The 24,043-nt window shown below is 35.8% G+C and overlaps 1 protein-coding gene across 1 annotated transcript in view; it reads left to right on the plus strand.

Moving 5' to 3' along the window:
• VWA8 (von Willebrand factor A domain containing 8) overlaps nucleotides 1–24,043 on the plus strand; it is a 185,190-nt gene that overhangs the window by 55,597 nt on the left and 105,550 nt on the right. Inside the window, exons 13-20 of the mRNA XM_051778665.1 lie at nucleotides 931–1,091; nucleotides 2,272–2,385; nucleotides 10,049–10,217; nucleotides 10,524–10,601; nucleotides 13,840–13,955; nucleotides 14,890–14,996; nucleotides 16,843–16,949; nucleotides 20,764–20,835. Of these exons, the coding sequence (XP_051634625.1) occupies nucleotides 931–1,091; nucleotides 2,272–2,385; nucleotides 10,049–10,217; nucleotides 10,524–10,601; nucleotides 13,840–13,955; nucleotides 14,890–14,996; nucleotides 16,843–16,949; nucleotides 20,764–20,835 (924 nt within the window). The remainder of the gene's footprint in view (nucleotides 1–930; nucleotides 1,092–2,271; nucleotides 2,386–10,048; nucleotides 10,218–10,523; nucleotides 10,602–13,839; nucleotides 13,956–14,889; nucleotides 14,997–16,842; nucleotides 16,950–20,763; nucleotides 20,836–24,043) is intronic.

The raw sequence follows: 24,043 nt of genomic DNA on the forward strand, positions 1-24,043 counted from the left end.
AGGATTTGAATGTGAGACTTTAGATTATACAAATGTGGAAGCACCGAAGGAACGAGACTTTGTCCTGTTATTTTAGGGCTTTTAAGGAAATATAGAAAGAGGAAATGATTCAGGGCAGCATATGACGTAATATATTCTATTTTTATTCTTTAAAGTTCAAAGGGTTTGTAGTTGTGAAAAGTACATATGCAAAAGCTACAACTACATAAAAAATATATTCTCATCTGATTTTAGGTTAAATTGTGTTCACAGCACAGCTCAAGGAAGGAATTTAATCTTCCAGGTCACAAAATTACTATTATGTCTTTGTTACTCTAGTGCTTAACTGTTCTAATGGAACATATAAAATATGTTTGCTAGAGGATATAATAGATTTTGCCTTTGATTTTGTTCTATCCCTTAAGCATTATTTTGTGATATGCTATGTACTTTTGATATTATGTGTGTTAATGTCTTCTTTCTTACCCTTGTCTATTTTTCTGTCATGCTTCCACTGCATTTTCCTGCCGAGAGGTGGAATATCATGCTGTGTTCAAGATTAATGATGAAATCTTTGCTCGAAATTATTCTTGTTTGTTCCAGGTGTAAAGTACTGCCCCCTTCTGTACACAGAGCTGTGTACAAGTTGTCATATGCTGGTATTGTGTTAAAGGGGCAGGCTGGGGGAGTAAGGCTTTTGTTCTTGTTTCAAAGAGGTGGCATTGGCAAGAACTAGAAATTCCAAAGACTGTTTAACATTTTGTGTGTAGATTTGTGTGTGTATTTCTAATCCTATTTGGAAAAGTAATTGAAGATTTCCTGCTAATCTTCCATGGGTATATCCTTAAGGAAGAACAAAAAGCAGTTTTTTAAGGAGAAAGCATGTACCTGTAAATTAAAAAAATAGAGCATGAGCATAAATATATTCTTCTGATGAATTGATGCTTACAGGATATGACGGCTAGAGACTTGCTACAGCAAAGGTATACTCTTCCTAATGGAGACACTGCTTGGAGACCCTCACCACTTGTTACTGCAGCTCTGGAAGGGAAGCTTGTTATTCTTGATGGCATTCATCGAATTAACCCTGGCACTCTAGCTGTACTTCAAAGGTCAGGATGTGAGCACAGCTGAGTTGGGTGCATGTGATATGTTTGTTGAGTGCATACATACTGAGAAGTTAAGTTCTTCTGGTGAATATGGCTTTGTAACTTCAAGAATACTGTAAAGATCAATCTGAGTGTTAAAGTTTCGTAGAATATGTAAAGCTCATTTTTTTACGTAATTCAAAGCAGAAGCAATTATTTCGTTTTTTATAAGTCTACAACAATACGGGAAATTTAAGTCTGTTTTAACTGTGGAATGTAAGTCTGAATTTTTGAATGAGATAGATTTTACTCTAAAATTATGAAATCTAAAAATTAGTAATATTTGCACAATGATCTGAACATGCAAGATGTCAAAAAAATTTTAATACTTTGAGTGCATTCTGCTTCTAAATAATATGTGATCATTACAATTATATGTAAAAGTATACTTTATATTGATTGCAAAGAACTATTTCTAAACATTATTCCATAATTCAATAAAAAATTAGTTAAACTTTGCAGAACAGAAACAGTAATAACAAATATTATGTTAATAATAATCTATAATGTCAGGTCCATTTTTTCTGCTGTTTCATATGCCTGCATCATATACTGCCTTTTGTAAACGTAAAGGACATCTTGAGCTTTAAAGCAAGTTGTAGCAAAAACATTTTGTGCTTTCTGTTTTTATATATATATATGCAGAAGGGCAGAAGAGAGAATTCTACTGTGTTTTTGCTTTGTCATCAGTTTAGCTTTTCCATTATGATTTTTTCTTCTGATGTGTGCATGTGTTATAGCTAATCAACTTCTGCCTATGAAAAAATAAAAGCTAGGTCTGTATGTATGTTAATCATTAAATCCAACTGAAAGATATCTCTTCAAGAAACAAAAGAAAAGTATATTACTTGGTACAAGCATATCAAAGCAGCTGTTTCATGCCATTTATGCACACTACACTGGTAAGAAGGATGGTTTTTATTTTTTGCATTCTTACCATATCTGTTTAAACTAAGTTAACTGACTATGTGCTAAAACTTAGACATGTTATTTTACCTCCATGTGTGGATGCATCTGAATTTGTTATAACTTTTTCTTTTTCTGTGGCCCATATTGACTGAGATAGCTTTTAAAAAAACACGTGGAGTTATAGATATTTTAAAAATTAATCAGTGGCTAGCTAAAGCTTATTCTTTATTTTCAGACTAGTACATGACAGAGAACTGACTCTGTATGACGGCACCAGATTGTTAAGGAAAGATAGATATCAAAACTTAAAAGAAGAATTACAGCTCTCTGATGAAAAACTGCGCGAAAGGTAAAGTATCAGCTACAACTATGGAAGCAAACAGCATTTCATTTTTTTCATTTTTTTAATAAAAAACTGCAAAATGCTTTTCTACTGAATAGATACCTTCTAATCACTAGGAGAAACATCTTTTAAACATCAGGTTCCTTGTGAGCTCTATTTCTTTTTGTGACATGGGAAAATTATATCCTGTTTAGAGTGCTTGAACTAGAAGGAAAACATTCAATATCCTTTAAGAGAAGCAGTTACAAATTGAAGAGAAATTTTAAGTACATCCAAAAATAGATATAAAGCTATATGATATTTAGTTTTTGGAACATTTTATTAAAAGCCTTGGAAAATAAAGCTAAGTTGAAATGAAATACTACTTGTTACATTCTTTTACCTCATTATCTAGAAAGCTGGTATTTAATTTACAACTAGTATGGGGCAGGAAATCCTAAGGATGGGTTGGGACCCATTATGCTTATTCTTTTTGTTCCTTCATTTCCACTTGTCTACCAGAAACATTCCACAGATAGAAATGTTTTCTAGTCCTCTGAGGCCATATTTGATACATAGTCAAACACTGCTGACCAATTCTAGTTTATGTTGAGAGTGTGTCAAAACAAATGCAATCTAATATTCAGTAATATATAAGGAGCTAAACATATTGTGATTCTGAAATGGATCTACCATCTGAAAAAACAGTTGAAGTTTTATGTCAGATGTCCATGCTCATATTAATGCTGCATGCTGTGTGTGTGCCCACTATGAAGAGGCCTCATTGGTTATAGTTCATGATGTACTACTCAGTTTCTCTCAATTTTCTCACTAAATCTGATTTTTTTCTTTGACCTCCTTTATAGTCCACCCTTTTCTTTTACTAGTTGTTTTTTTTATTTCTGGTTCCCTTTTTGATCAAAATACTGTGGGGTTTAAAAAAAAAAAAAGGACCAAAAAATGCACTACAAAACCAACCAAAAACCAAACTTCATTTTAAGCCTTCTACTTTTTTGTAGGTATGGTGTAATCTAAGCCTACTTGTTGCAAATTCTATCCACTCTGCTGAGACAATACACTTAGCTAGATGGTCGTTTCCTGCATTTGTTTTATTTGAGTGAAGAACTGTACATCAGGGAAGTGTTCTGTTTATTGGGACTTTAAGCATAGACTTTGAAAGAGCGGTAAAAAAGCTCCAAGGGCCCATCTAGGTTGGTATCCCAACTTTGCAGTGGACTCTGTACTTCCAAATATATCTATTGTGTAAGGCTCCTCCCTGCTTCATGTTCATGGTCTTGTCCAAGGTGCTTTCAGGCAGAATGGCAGTAGCTGTGCTGTTTTGCTTACTGCCTAGGACCCTTTATTTCATTGCCAATATATTCCAAAAACCTAGACAATGAATCACACATTCATCTTCAGTACTGCCCCTCTTACTGGATCAAATGTCTTTCACAAGAACAGAGCTTTACATCTGGATTCTGCGTCTCCGCTATAACTGTGGCTGTTTTGGCAATGGACTCCCTTTAACCTTCATTAGCTGTTAAATCATGAGAACTGTCCAGGCTATCTTCTTCAATCATTGTTCTGCAGACCATTCTTACTGTGTCACCTCTGAATCTACTTTCCTTTCTTTCAGTCTCATTGAGTAACCTAATGGTTCCACTGTTCTGTTCAGTGATAATTGTGCATTTGTGCATTGGTTTTGGCTATTTTGGAGGCTCCCTAAGTCTTTTTTTTGGGGGGGTGAGGGCTTTCCTTGAAAGGCTGTCTCTCACTCCTTCAGATTGCAATGTACTGCTTTTACTTAACCACTTTAATATTTTGCAACATAGTGTTTTGTGAGTTGCTAAACTCTTAGTTATCTATTTGACTGACAGTGAGCTCTCGCTCTAATCCATAAGTGAGAGGTGTCTGCTGTATTAGGCAGGAATGAATTTCTGATTAGTACTTGGTCTTAAAAACAGACAGATACCCCACTGTTTAGGCGTGCTTGCATCTGGAAGCTTGGTGTGACCATTTAGCTCCATCTTGGCTATAGATGAGAATTCTTCATCCTGAATTATCTGAAGTCCATTTTACTGAGAATCCTATCCTTCTCCTAGGTGAAACATTCAATCTCCTCTTGTTTTCTCTACTGACTTACTCAAAAGAAACCAGGTTAAAGTAATACAAACATGTAACTACTTCCTTGGTTTTGGCTATGGGCTTCTTTGACATCACTGGACAACTCCTCTCTACAGAGGGGCTCTGTTCTCATGAGCCCTTGACAAACTGAAAGTGTTCTAGGACTTCATCCTGGTTTTGGTGCCTTCCATATTCTGTAAACATCACTACCTTTCACTGGCTCCAGGATGTGAGTCAGTAGGTGACATCTTTGATTCCAGAACTGTATTCTTCCTTGCTACTCATCCTTTTCAGCAGTAGTTACCTGTCCCTGCAAGCTTCAGTACATCCCAGTGTTGCAGAATGCTGCAGAATTAACTCTTCTCTCCAGGCACCTTCTCATCAAATGCTATCTGAGGTACTGACAGCTGATTTAATCACAGACTTTATTCATGGTGGTGCTAACCATCCCTTCTTTGCCTGCAACGTATTGCCTTGTGGAGAAGTGACACAGAGTGTGTTGTACCATGAATTTATTAGCAGATTGGCTGGGCAAATTCTTACCAGATTGCAACTGGGAGATGCTTTCTATATTGATGAGAAACATCTCTCTTACTGCATGTCACTGACTGTGGCTAGTGGTGTTAGCTGTATTTCTGATGTTAGAGTAAGATGAAAAGACAGCTTTACTTACCCTGATTTACTAGATTTGACTAAAGTAATTTCAGTGCAATTGCTCGTTGCCAGGTCAGTGGAATTTATGATGTCATTCCCAGTTTGGACTGAATTTGCGATATTTGAGTGACATATTAAGTCTACTGGTAATTTTCCAATTAGGGAGTTCCTGTGTAAAGTGGTTTCGAGTTTTGTTTGAATCAGAGGATTATTCTGACTTTTTTTTTTTTACAAGTCCCACTCATTCAGCCTCGATTGTCATTTGCATATTGGGAATCAATATGGTACAAAGGATACATATTATCTACCTGATATTATGTGCTAATGTAGTTCTTAAGGAGAAACAGAGGAAGAGGAAGAAACATACTGAAAGGCACATCAATGATTCACTGGAAGTGCATTCAGCTCAGCTCTGCTGTACCTGAGTGTTCTTGATTGTAGTGACTATTTGTAATATAGTTTCCAGTGTCTTTCTTCTGTGCTACTTCTGATTGTTCATAAATGCAAAATAACTCGTTGTTACTCTCTGTTCCCTTAATTTAAGACTCACTAGTGACATGGCCAGATGCTGTTGTAGGGTACCTAAATACAAATATGTCTCTCATAGTGGAAAAGAAAAATGGATAATGCTTTATAGTAGACTACTTTGTGAATGGAATTTTAAAACAGAATTTCCATCTAAATCTGTTTTAGAGAGAAGGTGTACCATTCCTAACCAATGATCAAAAGTTTTGTAAACACTTTTTTTAGTCTCTGTTTGTAAAAGGATTTGACACACCTAAAGCTTTTCCCCATTTTTAAGAAGATAAAAAATTTTGATACTAATGGAGATGTTTTAGGAGACTCCTTCTTCAGATGAGCAAGACACATTTTGGACTAGGCTTTCGTGTTCCTGTATAAAAATGCTTGATATTAAAAAAATAATATTTTCCCACGGTTTTAGTGCCTTTAATTTTTAGTGCTTCAATAGTCAGAATACTCATCTGTGTAGTAGAAGAGAAAGGAGAAGAGGGTCAAGAGTTTCTTGATTTTTTTTTATTTTTTTTTACTAAAGGGGTGGTATTTCACTCTGGTCTAAAAACATCATCGAGTTATATGTTCACTATTATTTCATTACATTTCTACATCTGTATAAAAATTACCATTTTTCTAAGAAGAGCTTGAGACTGGTGAGTGCAATAGCTCTCTCAGGACTGACAAGTGCAAGCAATATGTTGCCCTTGCCCTTGATTTTGGGATACTCCTTGGCCTGCTGAAAGCCTGTAAGCTACAAGGTAACTAATACTGGCCACACTGTCATTTTTCCTCTATTTTTTTGTTATGCTAGTTTGGCTGTGAAGTTAGCAAACATGGAAAGATAACATTCATTCATTTGAGGAGACTAAGAATTCTTGTTTATGAGTTTAAGGAGAAGAAAAAAAAGCAGCCCTTGAGAAAGTGACAGATGGTCCTTCAAGATATTTTACATAGAAGGAAATTATAGATGCTGATACCTTATTCATTTCCCCAACCAGGTTCAGAGATTAAGAGAAAGTGTGTTCAGGTACTGTACATATCCAAGATTTCTGCAATAGAATTTCTTCTATAATCATCCATTACGTCACCAAGACAGATACTGTAAAGATAGCACACAGCCTTTGCAAGACAAGCAGTGAAGTGTTTATCTCATGATGAAGTATTTTAACCTGTTTGTGTGGATATACCCCCCAGAACATGCGCACACACACACACGCAGATGTGAAGTCCTTGTTGTGGTGAGCAGAAAGGCAGCTATTATAGGAAAATTCAGAAGAAGATATGTAATAGGATAGTTGAAAAGCTAAAAGAAGTCACTCATAATTCATGATGGTTTTAATGCCTTGCAGACAGTGAATTATTTTCCATGCAATTAGGTTGAAAGGGAACACACAGTAGATGAGGCAAATATGAAGTGTGGCAGGGAGTGACTTTATCAAGCAATAGAATTTTTAATTGCTTACATTTTTTAGCTTTTACTTCATTTGTTGTTGAGGGGTTTGGTTTTTTCCCAGTTTAGTGAATTTTAAGATAAAGTTATTTGTTAATTTTAGACTGCGGTGAAATTTAAGAAATACAGCAAGAAAGTAACAATAGGTAATTTTGGTCCTAGTATTATAACAATTCCCAACTCATAAAAATTGATAGAAAATGCGATTTATTAAATCATTTTACAGGAAGAGACAAACAAAAATAGTTTGGTTTTGCATAGTGGCATTAGAAATGCCATTCTGCATTGTATTTCTTTTTTTTTCTGAGAAACTTCAATTGCTCGAAACCATGTGTCAATAACAAGAAAATCTTCCCCTAAAATTGCCCACACTGTGTTCTGATCTGCCTCTCAAGAGCAGTGGTGGTAATCCTTGGTTGGAATTAAACAGTAATGTCAAAAGAAGGACACTCATTTTATTAGGAGAGTGCTCTGCTGCCTGTGTTGTCAATAAATATTTGATAGAGAGAAGGATAGAGACTCTTTGCCTGAATCAATTAACACCAAATCTTCCCACTGTGTTTGAGGCTCATTAATTGAAAGATGCCAGGTTTTTAACAAGATACACTTACTTGGCCTTCATTTGCAAAAAACACAAGATTTCCTGTCATGTCAAAGATTTCTTTTCTATAAAGTACAGCTCCACATAGGAGCTCTCCATATTATATTCCTTTAGAGTCTTGATCTATAATGTGATGGAATAACTTTGAAGCTCTTCAGTTGTGCTGATGGAAACTTTCAGAGAACTGCAGGATTGAGTAATTTGTGGCATTTGTTTTAATAATACACTTAGCTTGACATTTTCAACATTGCAAACGTCAGTCCAAACAATAGGCTTTTGAAGTAGCCAAATAGTTTTATTCATGTTTACAAACTGGATGCCTACAACAGTGATGTTGTGATATGTCCAAGTATAGAGATTAGTCAGTGAACTTAACTGATATCACCAAATTAGCTTGCTCTGACTTTGCATCTACTCTCCTCCCACTTCTTTCTATGCTTTTCTTGGCTGTCCCCATGGTGCCCCTTGAGTTAGACAGTGACAAGGAGGTGATACAAAAGAAATGTGATTCCTTTACCAGGAAAGTTGACTACTTCTTGTGTTCTCTTATGGTACTGCAGAAGGGCTAGAATTTGATGGATTTCTGGAGAAGGGTTGTTTTTCTTCCTAGTAATGTAGAGAAAGGCAAGTCTGTAAGTATATGTATTTATCCTATCTAGGAAATGTTTTCTTCTATAATAAGGTTGGCTACTGTTCCCTGACCTTTTTTTATGCTTAGTGACAGTGACATTCCCATTGGTTCCTCTTTCATGTGATGTTTTCAGACATCTATTTCTATTTTTATCAATCAGGGAGTAGCTTCTAGGCTTATGACTTTCAGCTGAGAATAACTCATGCTACTGCCTTAGTTTGCTTTGATACAAGAGACTGCTGTGACTGCCCTGTTGTATCACAGGTTTATTGTTGTGACGAACAGCAGTAGATTTGTTGATCTATGTCTTCAGTAATTTATAAAGAAAATGACATGGTAACAGCAATATGTTGCCTAATTAAATGTCTCTTGCTTTTTCCAAATGAGCATCTAAAAGTACTGTAAAATTAGTTGTTGAAAACAGGCCCTCCTCACACAATTTGACTGGCTTTTGTATCTGACTTGTTATTCTATTATTTCTTCTGCTTCTAGAGATCATGCACTTGTGCCAATTGATGAGTACCCATGAATGTCCAGTCAGAGGAGGTGAAAATATTACATAAATAAAGAATAAAAAAGGTGTGAAGAAGACAAAGATACCAAAATCAAAGGCAGTGGTCTTTTAGTGCCCTAACACATCTAAAAGTTGTATATTTAAGTTTGCGTTGTAAGCTCCCGTTATCTTCATTAGGTGACTATTAGTCATCTAATCATGCAGTGAGAACTGAGGAACACTGGCTGAAGCTAGCGGGTCAGTTCCATAAAGATTTAAAAAACAATAGTAATAATGTTGTCATATGTTGTCACAGGCAGTGACAGGATGAAGAAGTTCAGAAGGGTGTTAGACAAATTTGTGGGTAAACGGACATTAAAGCACATAGATATCTACCCTCTGATATCCTTGAAGATATGGTTGTAGGTGCTAGGCGAGTATGAGGAGGATAGACTACTGGTAGTGGCTAGACATCTGTGCTTTCCCCAAGGAGTATCTCCAGCTGTCGTAATGAGGAATGGTACATGTAGTTGGATGGGTAGATTTAAGGATGCAGGACAGCAATTCTTAAATTCTTGTAAGTCATAATCTGTCTTTTGAGAGACCTGTCTCCTCATGCTGACTCTAAAATGAGCCAGGGGTGAGGTGATTGGTTTGGTCTTTGAAGCATAACTTTCAGGAGTATTATAAAGTTAGGCATATTAATCTCATGCTAAGAGTCTAGATGATCTTCCAAGGGCCACAAAGAACATCTGTAAGGGGAATACTCCTAGACTCTTACTAAATTTGTCTTTTCATGGTATCTAGGCCGGTTTCTACAGTGTCATCCTTTCTGTCAGTCTAATTGAGTACAAGAAGTTACTCATTACTGCAGCTCTGGTAGGTCTTGTTTTCTCCCTGTGAGACATTCTGCTTTAGGTAAAGCACTTGAAAAAGTCCATCAGATGAGTGAGATGTGTCCATTTCAGATATACAACACAGTAGACTGTAGCTTAGTTGGGTGCCCTTCTGAACATAAAAAGATGCGTAAATTTTTTTAAATTGCAAGTCCCATTTTGCAACCTTTTTTTTTAACAAAGTTGCATTGCAAATGGTCTGAATATACTGTTATATGATTCAGTACAATAATTTATCTCTTTTTCATCTGTTGTAAAATTTAAATTTGATATTCACTGCTTAAGCCAGGTAATGCATTTTTAAACTCTTTTTTTTTTTTTGTAGGTCTACCTTTCCTATCCATCCTTCTTTCAGAATAGTGGTCTTAGCAGAACCTCCTGTCATTGGAAGTAGTACCCAACAATGGCTGGGTCCAGAGTTTTTGACACTGTTTCTTTTTCATAATGTTCGATCTTTAAGCAAGAGTGAAGAAATTGAAGTTATTAAAAAAATGGTAAGTATATTCAGTATTTTAGGCACTTACTGACTACCACCTACTGAACAGGTTTATTTGCTACATAAAGAAATATCTTGCTATTTCACTGTAGCATAAATGAGTTACTTTTCACATCTTATCAAAGCAGCGTATCTGCTTTTCTTTTAATGGTATTATTCTTATTGTGATATTAAATGATACTGTAATAAGAAAGTAGTCTTCATCACAAAGCAACTGTGACAACTGTGTGCTCATTGCATCTGAGTATAGCTGTATGTGGAACTTGCATATCTTGCAGTATGATTAATGCCGTTTTTCTTTCAGATTCCAAATGTACCCAGTGTTGCTGTGGAGCAGTTGTTGTCGTTAACGCACAAGCTTCGAGAGACAAATGATGCCACAGTGAGCCCTTTTTCTTTTTTTTTTTTTCTTCTCCTTAAATTTACTATCTCCTGCTATGACTGTTTTAGCAAAGGCTGGGTATAACATGCTAAGCTATAGTGTTATTTCAAGGGTCAACTGAGTGGAAAACCAGCCCCAGAAAATTATTACTGGCAATTACTGTACTGCATAATCTAAACTTTTTTGATTTATGATGTACATATTTGGAGTCTGCATAAGTAAAGCTTTTAGGAATTTGCTTGAATTCCAGGGAATCAAGAAGAACAGTACACATGTTGTCAGTGAGTTTAGATATGTGACTCACAGTGAAACATGGTGAGATGCCTTTTGAATAGGTATGTGCGTTCAAATACATTTTGATTACTTCACTTTAGTAATTGGAAATTTGATAGATGACATTGTTGAGGCTTTTTGGGCAATAGGAGCTACCTGGACATTATAAATGCCGGTGGGCAGCAGCAGAGATTTGGGAAAGGGAAAGCTCCAGAACTCCTGGCTGTGTTACTGCTATAGGCTATTTATTAAAGATGACATGTCAAGAAAAATAAGTTCTACTGACAAAGTGACCACAAAATTCCTTAAAAAGATACAGCTAAGTCATAGTGAAAAGAAAAAGAAATTATTGCTATGGCAACTAAAACACTGCATGTTTTTGATGTAACTAAAATGTAAAACATTTTTACTGGAGTCCAGGAGTTTAACTGGTATGGAAATTCATTGTCTTTAGTTTTTATGATTTTAACTTCGTTAATAGTTTTTACAGTCTTACTATTTAAGAAACTGAAAGAGGCTGTTATGCTCTTTTGAGCTTAAAAAAGGTAAGTGAAAAGGTAGACGTTTAATTACACTGTTGGGACAGAGTTGTTATTATTATCTATTTAGCTTCCTATATCTAATGTATAAGTGTATTGTTTTTGGCATACTTGGACACATACCATGCCTAAACAGAGCATTACAAAAATCCTTTCCAAATATAGACTTGTGGTTATCTGTAGAATTGTGAATTACCTAAATGAATTATATGATGTTGGCTAAGAAGTGAGTCACAGTATGGTTCGAGGGAGGATTCTTGTGATCAGCAGTGACATAAGACATGTCGAGAATAGCACACCTGTGCAGAGAGCTGAAATGTGTGCCTTATGTATGTTAGGCTATTTATAGAGTTACCTGAATAAATAAATCTCTGCCAGAGATAATCCTGAAATATTAACCGTTGTTTAGAGTGATTTTGTTAAAAATAGAGTACCTGTAGACTGTTCACTCTGTAGGTGTTGTCTGCGTCGTTGTAATTGTTTGCTTGATTTACAAGAGAATCTGGAGACCACAATCAAGATCCTGTTGAATTAGATGTCTCATAGGTATATATTACAAAGAGTGTCACTAACCCAATTTTGAGCTTATGGTTGTTCAATTTAAAAAATAGCAAACCATATAAGAAAGGAGGAAATTTTCTTACCAAAATTTTAACTACCAGTTGCAAGTATCCAAAAGACGTAATGCAGCTTTTCCTCAGTGGTCCGTCCTGTTCCTCCGTGCTTATTTATTTCAGTGCAGGATCTGAACCTATATATTATTTAGAATTTATATGCCCACGTCCCTACAGATTGGACTTAATCAAGGTGGCATGACATATGAAATACACTACCTCATTTCATATGCCCAGCTGCTTTTCTCCATCAATGCAGTCTCATAGGTTGTGATTTATTGCCTATCTGCCAAAACTTGCTCTGCTTAGGAACCTTTCAGTTAAGATACTTTTGTGAAGAGAGTATGATCTCCAAAGGCAGTGAGAGTTCTGGCTAGTAAGTAGGAATAGCAAGGATACAGCACTTGCTCCTCTCCCTTGCCCTTGCTTCATGCTTGGCTGAGCAGATCTTGAAATAACACATGAAATGCCGTCATTTATATCACAGTCTCCACAGTGCTGGGTGGTGAACTATGATTGTTCAGAAGATGCTTCACAATTTTCTATCAGTGAAAGCAGGAGGAGGAGTAGTAATCTTTGCAGTTAGCTCAGTCTAAAGAATTCTTGCTCATTGCTCAGACCTATGCTTAAAAGGTATTGTTCTTTGCTTTCTCATAATTTGAGACAAGTTTTGTAGAATTTCATAGAACTGATTTTTTTTTTTAATATAAATGCCTTTTTGCCAATGTGGTAGTTTTTCAGGGGAAAGAATTGGGTTAAGGCATTTCTCATGCTCAAAAATTAATAAGGGGAGTTAAAAAGGCTCTGAACTTCTTGAAATGTTGCTTTTCTCTATTTTTTTCCTCTGGATGTCAAATATCAAGACTTTTTTTTTCAGTTGAAATCGCAGTATATATTAAGGTAATTTTGATACAGTTAGAAATCATGTATATGAACCCAAATGAAACATTTTGAAATTATCTAATTAAAATATTTCACTTGACCCAGGCAAAGCATGGCGTGACTTATCAGATCATGCTCATTGTTGTGTGTTTCCTGCTAAAATAAGGAACCTGTTTGTATTAGATACCTTCATCCGGCAGATATAATTATAGAATGATTTTTTTCTCAGTCTTTATCTCTTTCTTTAAATACATTGTCACTTGTTTTGAGGTTCTGTTTGTTTGTTTTTTAAATTTTACTCTGTGTGTTTGAGATCTGTCTTCTCAAGCTTTGAATAATTTCTGTAAATCTTTGCTGAATCAGGTCCAGTTTTTAGCATTTATTTTAACATGTGGACAACAGAAAAGGACACAGTGTTCCAGTAATGACCCGCCCAGAAGGCGTGTGCAGAGGTGATACAATCTCCTTACTGCTGCCCAGTGTTGTCTTGTTTATACGTCCAAGAATCTGCCAGACCCTTTTTCCAGAGCATTACATATGGAACTCATGTTCAGTTTGTGAAAAGCAGACGAGTTTTTAGCATATTGATCCTAACCTCCTTGTTATTGTTAATATTGTTTAGTGTTAGGTTTTATATTGCACATAAAATTCAGTTCACAGCACATTTTTCTTCCTGTTGCTTACCAAGTGAAATCATAAGGCTAATCTTTTGATGACATAATGATTTCCGTGACAGCGACTTATTGCAAAAAATACAGAATTACAAGCTTGCCCATTAAAAAGCAGAAGTTGCTGTAGAAGGCACAAAGAATCTATGAACTAGGAGAAAAATTGAAATAATTCCTTTTGGTTTATGTTTTTCTCCTGACTTGTTTGATTTAAATCCTTCACACAGATCAAGTAATTAAACTATCTTGTATTTTTTGACAGGCACAGTCACTGGCTTCATTTTTATCTACTCGACAACTATTGCGAATTTGTCGTCGACTGTCACAACATCCAGATGAAAGCCTTTATGATGCTGTTAATAAAGCCTGCCTTTCCAGGTAGGCCTGCTAGTCTAGGTGGAAGTTCAAGAGCTTTTTGATCAGTTGCTAACATTCAAGATAGCTTTTAATGCATTTAAATGGATAATACAATTGCCGTCTTGTTCCTTGAAGTCTGTAATTTCTTTAAAAATATTTCTGTGATATTCTCAAACCTAGAAGGTAAGTAGAAAGGACTTTGTACTCTTTCTCATCTTTATGAAGATACTTCATTACATTATATAAATAGATTGCCATTATCACATTACTTCACTGTTTCAAAACACTCAAAGCAGAGCCATATTAATGTCTAGGATAACTGATGTTTTGTGGAGAGTTAGTTTCAGTTCTAAAAGCTGTATCTAGGAAAGCTAGGAACATCTAGAGTTTTGTTGGGTTTGGTTTTTCTTTTGTGGCCTTTGGTTTGCTTGCATTTTGGTGGATTTTTTGGTGGTTTTTTTTTCCCCCGTTATCAAAAGAAAACAAATTATTATTATCAAAAGGTCTGGAAAACTGAAAGGGCCTGGTTCTGAACACCTCAGAGCTCACTCTTTCTCTTTGGAACCCGAGGTCCAAGTCAACTGGATCAAGAGAAAAGGTATTTCTGAAAAAACATTAGTTCTGCTGTAGCTCTTACTGGCAGCAGAATAAGGACATTACGTACCTCAAGTCCTAATCCATCCTACATTACAAATATTGAAATAAATAACACTGAAGCCTTTCAAAATAAGTGCCCAACCACAAATGTGGTTCATTGCCTATGAATTAAGCTCAATTCCTCTCCTTAGGGATATGTGAAATGTGCAAGATTATTTGGGTGTGAAAGGAATAGATATTTGGGGTTTGGACTTGCAGGTAAATTGTCAGATTTAATCTTTAGATTACAGAAAATGCTGGAAACTTTTAAAAGAAAAATACTTAAAATACAACATCCCCATTATTTCTCTTGTTTTAGGTTTCTGCCAAATCTCGCTAGATCAGCTTTACATAAAAATCTTCAGGATTCTGGTATTGAAATGAGTCCAGATAACACAAAGAAACTGGAGGAAAAGGATTACACATGTAAGTTTGTGCTGTCTTCTTTCCTGCTCTTCGTGAATGTTACTTAGATTGTTGAACATATAAAGGTGACTTTGTTCTATGGAATGCATTTCTGCTCTCAATGTGTTGATACTTTTGTATTGTCTGCTATATTCCCAGCTCATGGAATTTTGTTCTCCATCATATTTGTGTTCCTCAGTCTAGAAGATCCATTGTCTCAGGCTTTCTAATACTACTTTTTTTTTTCTTTTTGTCACTGATAGCTAGTCTTCTGTACAGTTACAACCTTGGTTTGATCTTAATATTTCTCTGTTCTGTTTTTTTTATCATTGCTTCTTTCTCTCCCATGTTAAAATCTACCTTTTTCTCATTGAGACTCTTGTAATTTTGTGTTATGATTTGCTTTCATTCTGGCACGCGCTTCTTTGTTAGTTTCTCTTCTTTTTATTCTCTTTAAATTGTTGTGGTTGTTACATGTCACCTTTATTGAGCAGATCTTTGTTTCTTTAGCTCATCCAACTTGTATTCATTTGTAGTAACCTTCAGGGCTATGCATGTATTTCTGCCTCTGCCATTTTTCTCATTTCTCCTTTCTCATTGATGTATGACCCCCTTCCATCTTTTGATATCTTTTGTCAGGCAGCACACTGTAATTTGCCATTTTCCATTCACTAAATGTTTCCTTTACTGTGCTTCACCAGCGTTACCTCTGCTCTCATTCTTCTGTGATGTATTTGACTTCTGTGTTTTTACTGTTAGGTCTTTGCAATGGTAAACACATATTTGGTTTTAATTCATGTGGATTCTAGTTTTATAGGCTTATTTGTGTGTGTGTTATATAAAAGTACATATGTAAATGCAGAGATATTTTAATGTATAAATTAAAGTTTCTGTTATGTACAGTATAATATATATGTACAACCATATGTACATGTATATGCATATATATGCAGCCATCTATGTATTGTTATATATATTATTTGAACTGTTGCCAGTTGTGTGATGCTACCTTGAATTTTCTGTGTTTCCCTATTTCATGCCATAAAGGTGAGCAACTAAAAACATCTGTCTAGAAATTAGGCTATTTTCAGTTTTACACCATACCAGATTAGGAAATTAGTATAAAAAAATTACTACTGTTTTTAATGCATAGATTATTATTTACACTTAGTTGTTAGTTTCCTAAGGACAGAATTTATGATTCTTTTGATCTAAGAAATTTTTCTAGTGTACTTTTTCTCTCAGAGCTGTAGTCAAAGGTTATTTCAACTAGCACAAATTTAGCCAGTTTTCACCAAAATGATAAACGTGACATATTCTGGCATTAACCCATTTGAGCAGAAATGCAGTGCTGAAAGAGAGAATTAACAGAGGCTCTATACTGTTGTGGCAGGTTGGCTCCACCACCTACACAGCCACTTGTTCGCTCACCTTCACGCCTCACTTCACAGTGGGACAGGAGGAGAGAGAAGGAAGAATGAGAGTGGGAAAACTTGTGGGTTGCAGAAATGTAGCCTAACAGTACTGGTGATATTCCAATAACACAGTGAGAGTGTGAAATTAAACCAAGGCAGCAGTCACAACTGCTGATATTTCTTATGATACTTTTCCCCTAAGATCATTTTTTCATCACTTATTGTAATACACTTCTTTGCAGTTTGAAAGAGAATTCAAATTCATGATAATGCAACCTCTTGTTAACAGATACTCTTCCAAGTGTTCTCTTTCTTCAGGCAGAAATCAGAAATTTTAACACAGCCTTGTTGAAATTTGTAAATCATTACTCATGAATATTGGGTGTTGATTGCATGTCTCCTTAGAGGATGTTGTAAGTAACGCATTTGCTTTTTTCCTGAAAAATGTCCAGGTGAAATAAACAATGGGATTCTGAAGATAGGGTCTGTGACAATGCCAATTTATAACTCAGCTGAGAAAATGAAAGTGCCTGATGTTTTGTTTTATGAAAACGCACAAGTAAGTACAAATCTCTGACTTCTGAGTTACAAAATTTTTTTTCTGTTTGCTATACTAATGTGTATGCTCATATATATAGTAAATAACGTACTAACTGAATTTTAATGATATATTTCTGAAGTAGTTTCCTTAGGCTTAGATTTTTCTCACAGCGTTTGGTGATCATTTCAGATGTGTCTTCATCCCTTTGTGAAGAGATTACAACCAGTCTGTTGAACATTAATAAAATATGAACTAACAGAGTCTGAACTGAATTTTATTCAGAATTATTTGATCAGATGTTGCATTGACTGGTTTTATTTTTGTCTTACCACTGCTGGACTGATCCACTCTTAGAACTGGATTGTTGATTGCATCCTGAGCTGTATTTTACGGGCCTTTTGCATAAAGTTTTACCTCCCTGTAATGGGTTGACCTTGGCTGGATGCCCAGTGCCCGCCAAGCCTCTCTATCACTCCCCCTTCTCATTTGGACAGAGGAGAGAAAATGAGTTGGAAAATGACTCTCAGGTTGAGATAAGGCATTTTACTAAAGCAGAAGTGTAAGTTTGTGCATGCACAAGTAAAGAGAAAAAACCAGTAATTTTATTCTCTACTTCCCATCAACAAGTGATCTCTGGCCACTTCCCAGGAAGCACGCATAGTGGGAAGGCAAACATTGTAAATGACAAATGCCTCCCATTTCCTTCTCCTTTCCTTAGCTTTTATATCTGAGCTGATGTCATATGGTATGGTTTGTTTGGGTCAGCTGGCCTGATTGCGTCCCCTCCCAGGATCTTGCCTATCCCCAACCTACTGATGGGGGGAATGTTGGGGACAGTGCTGATGCTGTGCCAGCTCTGCTCAGCAGTTCCCATAACACTGGTGTGTTGTCAACACCTTTCTAGGTACCAAAGCAAAGGACAGCACTGTGAGGGCTGCAATGGGAAAATGAACTCCATCTCAGCCAGACCCAGTACCCTCCCTTTCAACAGGATTAACATTGCATGTTTGAAAAGCAAGGGGAAGAGTAATTAGTAAATGAGTTATTAGTTAGGATTGTTAATTATTTCTTTTTAATTAATTTTTCTTATTAATTAGTCATTAGTCTTCACTAATGACTAGGTGTTCACTAGGTTCCTAGTAGTAGTGAAGAGTAAGAGTGATTAGTGAGTTAAAGGAAAAGGAAGGGCTTTGTGACTGCAGGTTTTTTAGTTTCTGTTTCTCCCACATCCCTTTAATAGAGGTAGGTGTACAGCAGCTTTCTTCTCCGTCTAGCGTGGGAGCCTCAAAACTGTCAGACAAGGTATCCTTCGAAAGAGACTGACCCTCTGGGTTACCTTTAGAATATTTTACTACTGAAAGGCCACTATGATAGTATGATCTTGTCGAAGATTTTTCATTTAGGGAGCTGGTGTGGATTTGCTTACTTCTCCTTTCCTATTCTTTTTTTCCTACCTCACTTGCAATTTCTCCACAGAAAGACTATGCTACACGGGTATCACCTACTGAAGGTGATGACAGGCCATGCAAGGGGAACAGATGACAGACTTCTTCATCTTCCCCACTAACATTTCGTGTGAGATTTTATTCTGTGTTGCCATTTCGATAAATTACATAATTTGAGCCTGTGGGAAATGAAATCCTGAGTTCTGCTAGCATTGCTTTTTCCACCTTCTTGCTTATAGCTTCAGAAAACTGTAAACAACCTGTGTTCAGATGTTGTTTAGGGAACCTCTGTTAAAAATGCTGCAGAGAATGACCTGCTCTGTATCTGTCCCTGGTAGCTCTGTATCTGTCCCTGCCCTCTAAATGCTGAAGGAAACAGCAACCAAATATCAGTCAGGATAGCTGTTCCCATTTCTAAACTAATTCTACTCTTATATTCCATTGCTGGTTTGTAGTTTGGTCATTCCAGTGCTGTAATGATCATTTAGCAAAACCTACTGCAGAACAAATTTGATTTGAGTTTAGTGCAGTACATCTCCATTTTCTAGAAACCACAGAAACAAATTGAAACAGAGAAAAATATATGTCCTCAGCCCTTTGCAGTGCTGCACAATGTAATGAAATGCATAGGTTTTTGCCTCTCTATGTTTGGTCTTGAAACAATTCATGTTCCAGTGAAATTTGATATTACTGTGGAACACTGCTGTTGGTCCAGAACAAGTGGCACAGGGATGGAAATAGTTTTTTAGGTAATACGCCAAATGCCATTTTCAGGCCAAGTGTTGGGGAACATGGGTGAATAAAGGCAAAAGGTGATACAATATTGATATGTCTACTTACAAGTCCTTTGTGTAAGTAACTAATATTAAATGTCTGCACGCTAATTTAAGTCCTAGTGCCAACCAAACCAGAAAAGAAGTAGTATCAATACATAATATCTCTTGTGGCTAAGGTGCTTTGCAGGGAAACCATAATGTACACATATTTATTCAATTTAGGATTAAAAAAGAAGTCATCAGAAGGATGTATTTTGCCCTAGCAATAAGATAAAGAACGCAATCAATGTGTGTGGTAAACTGGCTTCCTAGAATTTATCCTGTATCTGGTCAAAATTATTTTCATCAGTTATGAATGTCCAGTGTATACACATGCCAGAAAATATAATAATTTGCCTTGAAGTACTCTCATTAAATCGTGAATTGAGTATTCAGTAGTCTTTTGACGTGCCTGGCTAGGATTTTGTGGTATTGCACTGTATTTACAAGAGTTTCTTTCTTCACCCCCAGCCTGTGTTCTAGAGAGATTTGGAAATGTAAAATATCCTTCACATAGAAACATGAGCATTTCTATGCTCAGAAATTACAGGAAAGCTACTGATTTTTAATTATTTTCTTTTTTAATCAAGCACTAGAGATGAGATGATAATGTGAAAAAATTTATGTTTATTTAAAGGCAAGCATTCATTTCTCTAAGTAGGTTGACTGACCTACTTACAGATGACCTATTTTTACTAGATACAGTGGAGAAATAGACACGACTTTATTGCGAGTAAAGTAGTCTGCATTGCCACATTATCCTTAAATCCTTTTGATCCTTTTAAACAAATTATTTGTGAGTAGCAAGATAAGGTTAAATGAGGTACAGTGTGTGTTACCTTTTATGATATAAAATATATGTAAAAATGCACCTCAAGCACTTTGGCTTTAATGAGGCATATATAAATTAATAATTAATAATTAATAAAAATGTACCTAAAATAATTAGCTGCATATCGTAAGACACATATAAACACTTTCAGATTTGAGCATGCGTTTTCCTGTCTTTATTTTCCTTGAAAATAAAATTTTATTAGAATAGAAAAAGTGTATTTTTCATTAATTAGACCTGTTGTTTAATCTTTAATAAAATATATGTGTATAATTTACATGTACGCTGTCTTTTATTCTCTCTGTTTGGTTTCTCTAATGTTCTACTAGGATACATTTTGCTTCCTCCAAGTACAGTTGCTGGAAAATTTGCATGTACTAAAGAAAGTTCTTACACTCTTGGTAACAAGCATTCAACTAGGCTAAAAGGAAACGTACAAGGAGTGATTACAGACAGTTAAATATATTTAGGGAAATCAGGCACCCACAATCAGTTGCAGCAGAGGACATAAATGTGGGGAGTTTGTATTTTTGTGTCATTGTGTCATTGTTGGATATATTGCCTTTGCTATTATTGACTGAGAGACTCTTGCTATGAAATAGGTAACTTTAAGTATAAAGTTCAAAAATTTTTGACCCCAAATCCTTTAAGTAAAGTTCCTGTTGTACTGCTGTCATTAGCAAATGCATAAACTTGAGAGCATAAAAACAGGGGTGAAAATTGTGGTTTTGTTTCTCTAGCACATGATGGTAATGGAAGATATGCTCAAGGACTTTCTGCTGGGAGAACATCTTCTTTTAGTTGGCAACCAGGTGAGTTAGAGATCTCTTACAATACCTGAAACAAACTCATTATTTAATAATGAAATTAAATCTCTGTTTTGCTTCATTGAAATTGCATTCATTTCTACTACTGAGATATTTGATCCAATTTTTAATTCTTTATCTAATAGTGTCCAGGGGTTTTATGGGCACATATCTGTGGAAAATGTAAATGCTTTAAATGTTTTTTACATGGCTATCAGAGTAAAAAGTGAAAACATTAATCACAGAATTACTGAATATTCTGAGTTGGAAGGGACACACAAGGATCATAAAAGTTCAACTCCTGGCTTTGCACAGGACAGCCTCAAGAATCACCACGTGCCTAGAAGCATTCTCCAAATACTTGCTGAACTCTGTCAGGCATAGTGCCATGACCACTTCCTTGGGAAGCCTGTTCCGGTGCCCAGCCACCTTGTGGGTGAGGAACCCTTTTCTAATGTCCAACCTAAACCTCCCCTGACACAATAATAGTTATATGTAACATCATTACCATTAAAATCTTCAGTTAATGGCTTTGGTTATCCTTCTTAGCTATGTATCAAAGCTGTCCTTTAAAATCTCCAGTAGCAGATAAGAGATGTACACATGAGTATTATCTAAGTCTATGGCTAGTATCTTTGCTGATGGCTATTTCTTTATTTATTTATTAACCAAGTTGGTTTTTCCCCCATAAAATAATCTTCCTTTAGCTTAGCTTTTCCTTAGCAAGGATAGAATAATTTTTTAGCAGATGTTTCTCTTTTGTAATAGCCCTTAGAAAAAGTTTAACACAAGGCACTAATGATCTAACCTATATAGCAAGGAATATAAAATACTAATTGTTATTAGTTTGCATATATTAAAATATACAGTCTCATCTGTTTAGCATCCTTGTTATCTACTTGAATTTACAAAGGTGATGTACTTGAAACCTCTGTAGACTTTTGCTGGATGATGCCAGCTTCTCCCAAAAGGTTTAATCTTTTCATAAATAGAAATTGATGTATTTCATAAATGAAACAAGATCTGTTTACTCTTTTTCATAAACAGCGCTGTCTATGCCATCTTCTGAGTTGGTGTTTAAAATGTTATATAGTACAGATTGCCTGCAGAACCTGCTGCCAAGGAATAGCAGGAGTGGGCTGAACCACAGGAGAAGGGAGGCAGGAACAGTGTCCTTAATGACAAGTTTTGCAGTCCTTCACTGTCCAAGCAAAAATAATAGGTCTGGGAATAGCAGCCATGTTCACCCAAGTGCCTGTGGCTGCCAGACAGGTCCATGGGGATGAGGCAGGTCTGAGGTCAAGCTGGGATCGACAAGGTACGGGGCCAGGCACAGCATTTCCACAGTGTAGGTTGGGAAGGAACCAAGGAAAGGACCTGAGGATACATGCAGCTCCCAAGGCATGGGGGACAAAAGGAATCCCACTGAGGCAGGAACACCATCTCAGAGCTGACCTTCAACACTGGCAAGTAGAACTCTAGGTGGGAGGGAAGAGCTTGCAGAGCCCAGTGGTACACTCAGGGCTCATTTGGCAGAAGATTTTTGAAGACTGTATGAGTACAATTATTAGGATATAAGGTATTTTTCCAGCAGTGGTATTCTCATCTTTAATGTGTGTCACATTTTCTCCAGGCTTTTGAATCTCTAATTGAAAACAGTGTTAAAAGATCTGACTGGGTCAAAGTATTGGAACATATTGCTTAGATTCTAGACATCAGCTGTCTAGAATGGCTGTACCATTAAGTTGGAAAATTAGTTGATTTGCTGTGGTTTCTCTTTGGCAAATCAGTAATAAAGGTTTTGGTTTTTAATTGCTAACATACTTCTGAGTACTTCCAGGTTTACTCATTACTAATTTGTTCCACTGTTTTTATGTGTAACTAAGAAATGGCCAACAGACCTTTCCTTTTGAAATACTATTTTTAAGTTTGAAGCACTGTATTTGCCATTCTGCAATCTTTTAGGACCACAGCAATCATTCTTGATTTCTTGGGAATGATCACTAACCATTCAGAAATTGCTTACTAATTCCTTAAATATATTACTGTAAATTTGTGCAGCTTGTGATGAATCACATTAACGTACTTTAAAAGCAACCATATTACATCAATTATGCTTTCATGCTCCATGTGCAGATAACTCCACATTGAAGATATTAGAGTTTTCATCCTCTTTTTGTAAAGCAAATTATTAAAAAATAGGATTCTTATTTTCTGTTCAGTTACTTTAACAGTTTGATGTGTATAAGAAGGTGGGGTTGTATCACTGCTTGGTACATACATCGGTGTGTAGCTTTGTTTCACATTTGGAAGAAAAAGATAATGATTTTTTGGACATACAAAGTGCTGTTTTGAGTTCCTTTCTGTTAAACTTCATGTTGATGAATAAATGAATCATGGAAATTCAGTGTAATAACTGACAATTCAAATACTGTGAACCTGGGTATTTCAAAACATATGACTAACATCCCTTTGAATGCTTGTGTAATTTCCTAGATATTTAAATGAGTTGGCATATACCTAAGGACATAATTTGGTCCTTCAAAATTATGCCTATGTAAGTGAGTATCTCTGTTCAATTATGATTTAATGTGCAAGGCTTGACCTGTAGTCTTTCTTTTTTTGGGTGTAGTCTTTCTTTGTTTGGGTGTCTAAATGTGGTTTTCCACTTTTGCCTCTTTTTTCATAACACATGTACACACTGAAAATTCCTGCTATCTTAAGACCTGTCTCTTTTCAAAGTAATTGTGGTCTCTTTTGTATATTCATTTTAGTTAAGAGCTGACTGATGAGAGTTCTTTTACCAATATTTTTTTCAAGATACAGACTTTGACAATTAGTGAATTCCCTTTGAAATTCAGTGAATTAGAATTAAGTTATCTTGGTGGACGTTAGGGACTGGCTTTCATAATGAAACTGAGGAGAACTTGAAGACAAGTGTTAGATACCAACAGATACCAACAGATACCAACAGCTTCTAAAGTAAACTACTTTACAACACTTCATTCATGTGTGTTCCCTGTGTCTTGTATGGCCCAACATAAGTGTAGTACATGCAATGTGGCTTTGTCTAAATATTTGTTTACAGTGGTTGTTTATTTACTTTGGATGCTAACTGGAATGTGCTTCCATTTCATATAAAAATGAACAGGTTTCTTTGAGTTCAGTGGATGGATATGAATTTTCAGCTATGAAATAGTTTCCAAGTAAAGGA

This window comes from Manacus candei, unplaced genomic scaffold (genome assembly GCF_025592945.1).
Source record: "Manacus candei isolate 608988 ecotype Guabito, Panama unplaced genomic scaffold, ASM2559294v1 h1tg000014l, whole genome shotgun sequence".
Taxonomy (NCBI): Eukaryota; Metazoa; Chordata; class Aves; order Passeriformes; family Pipridae; genus Manacus; species Manacus candei.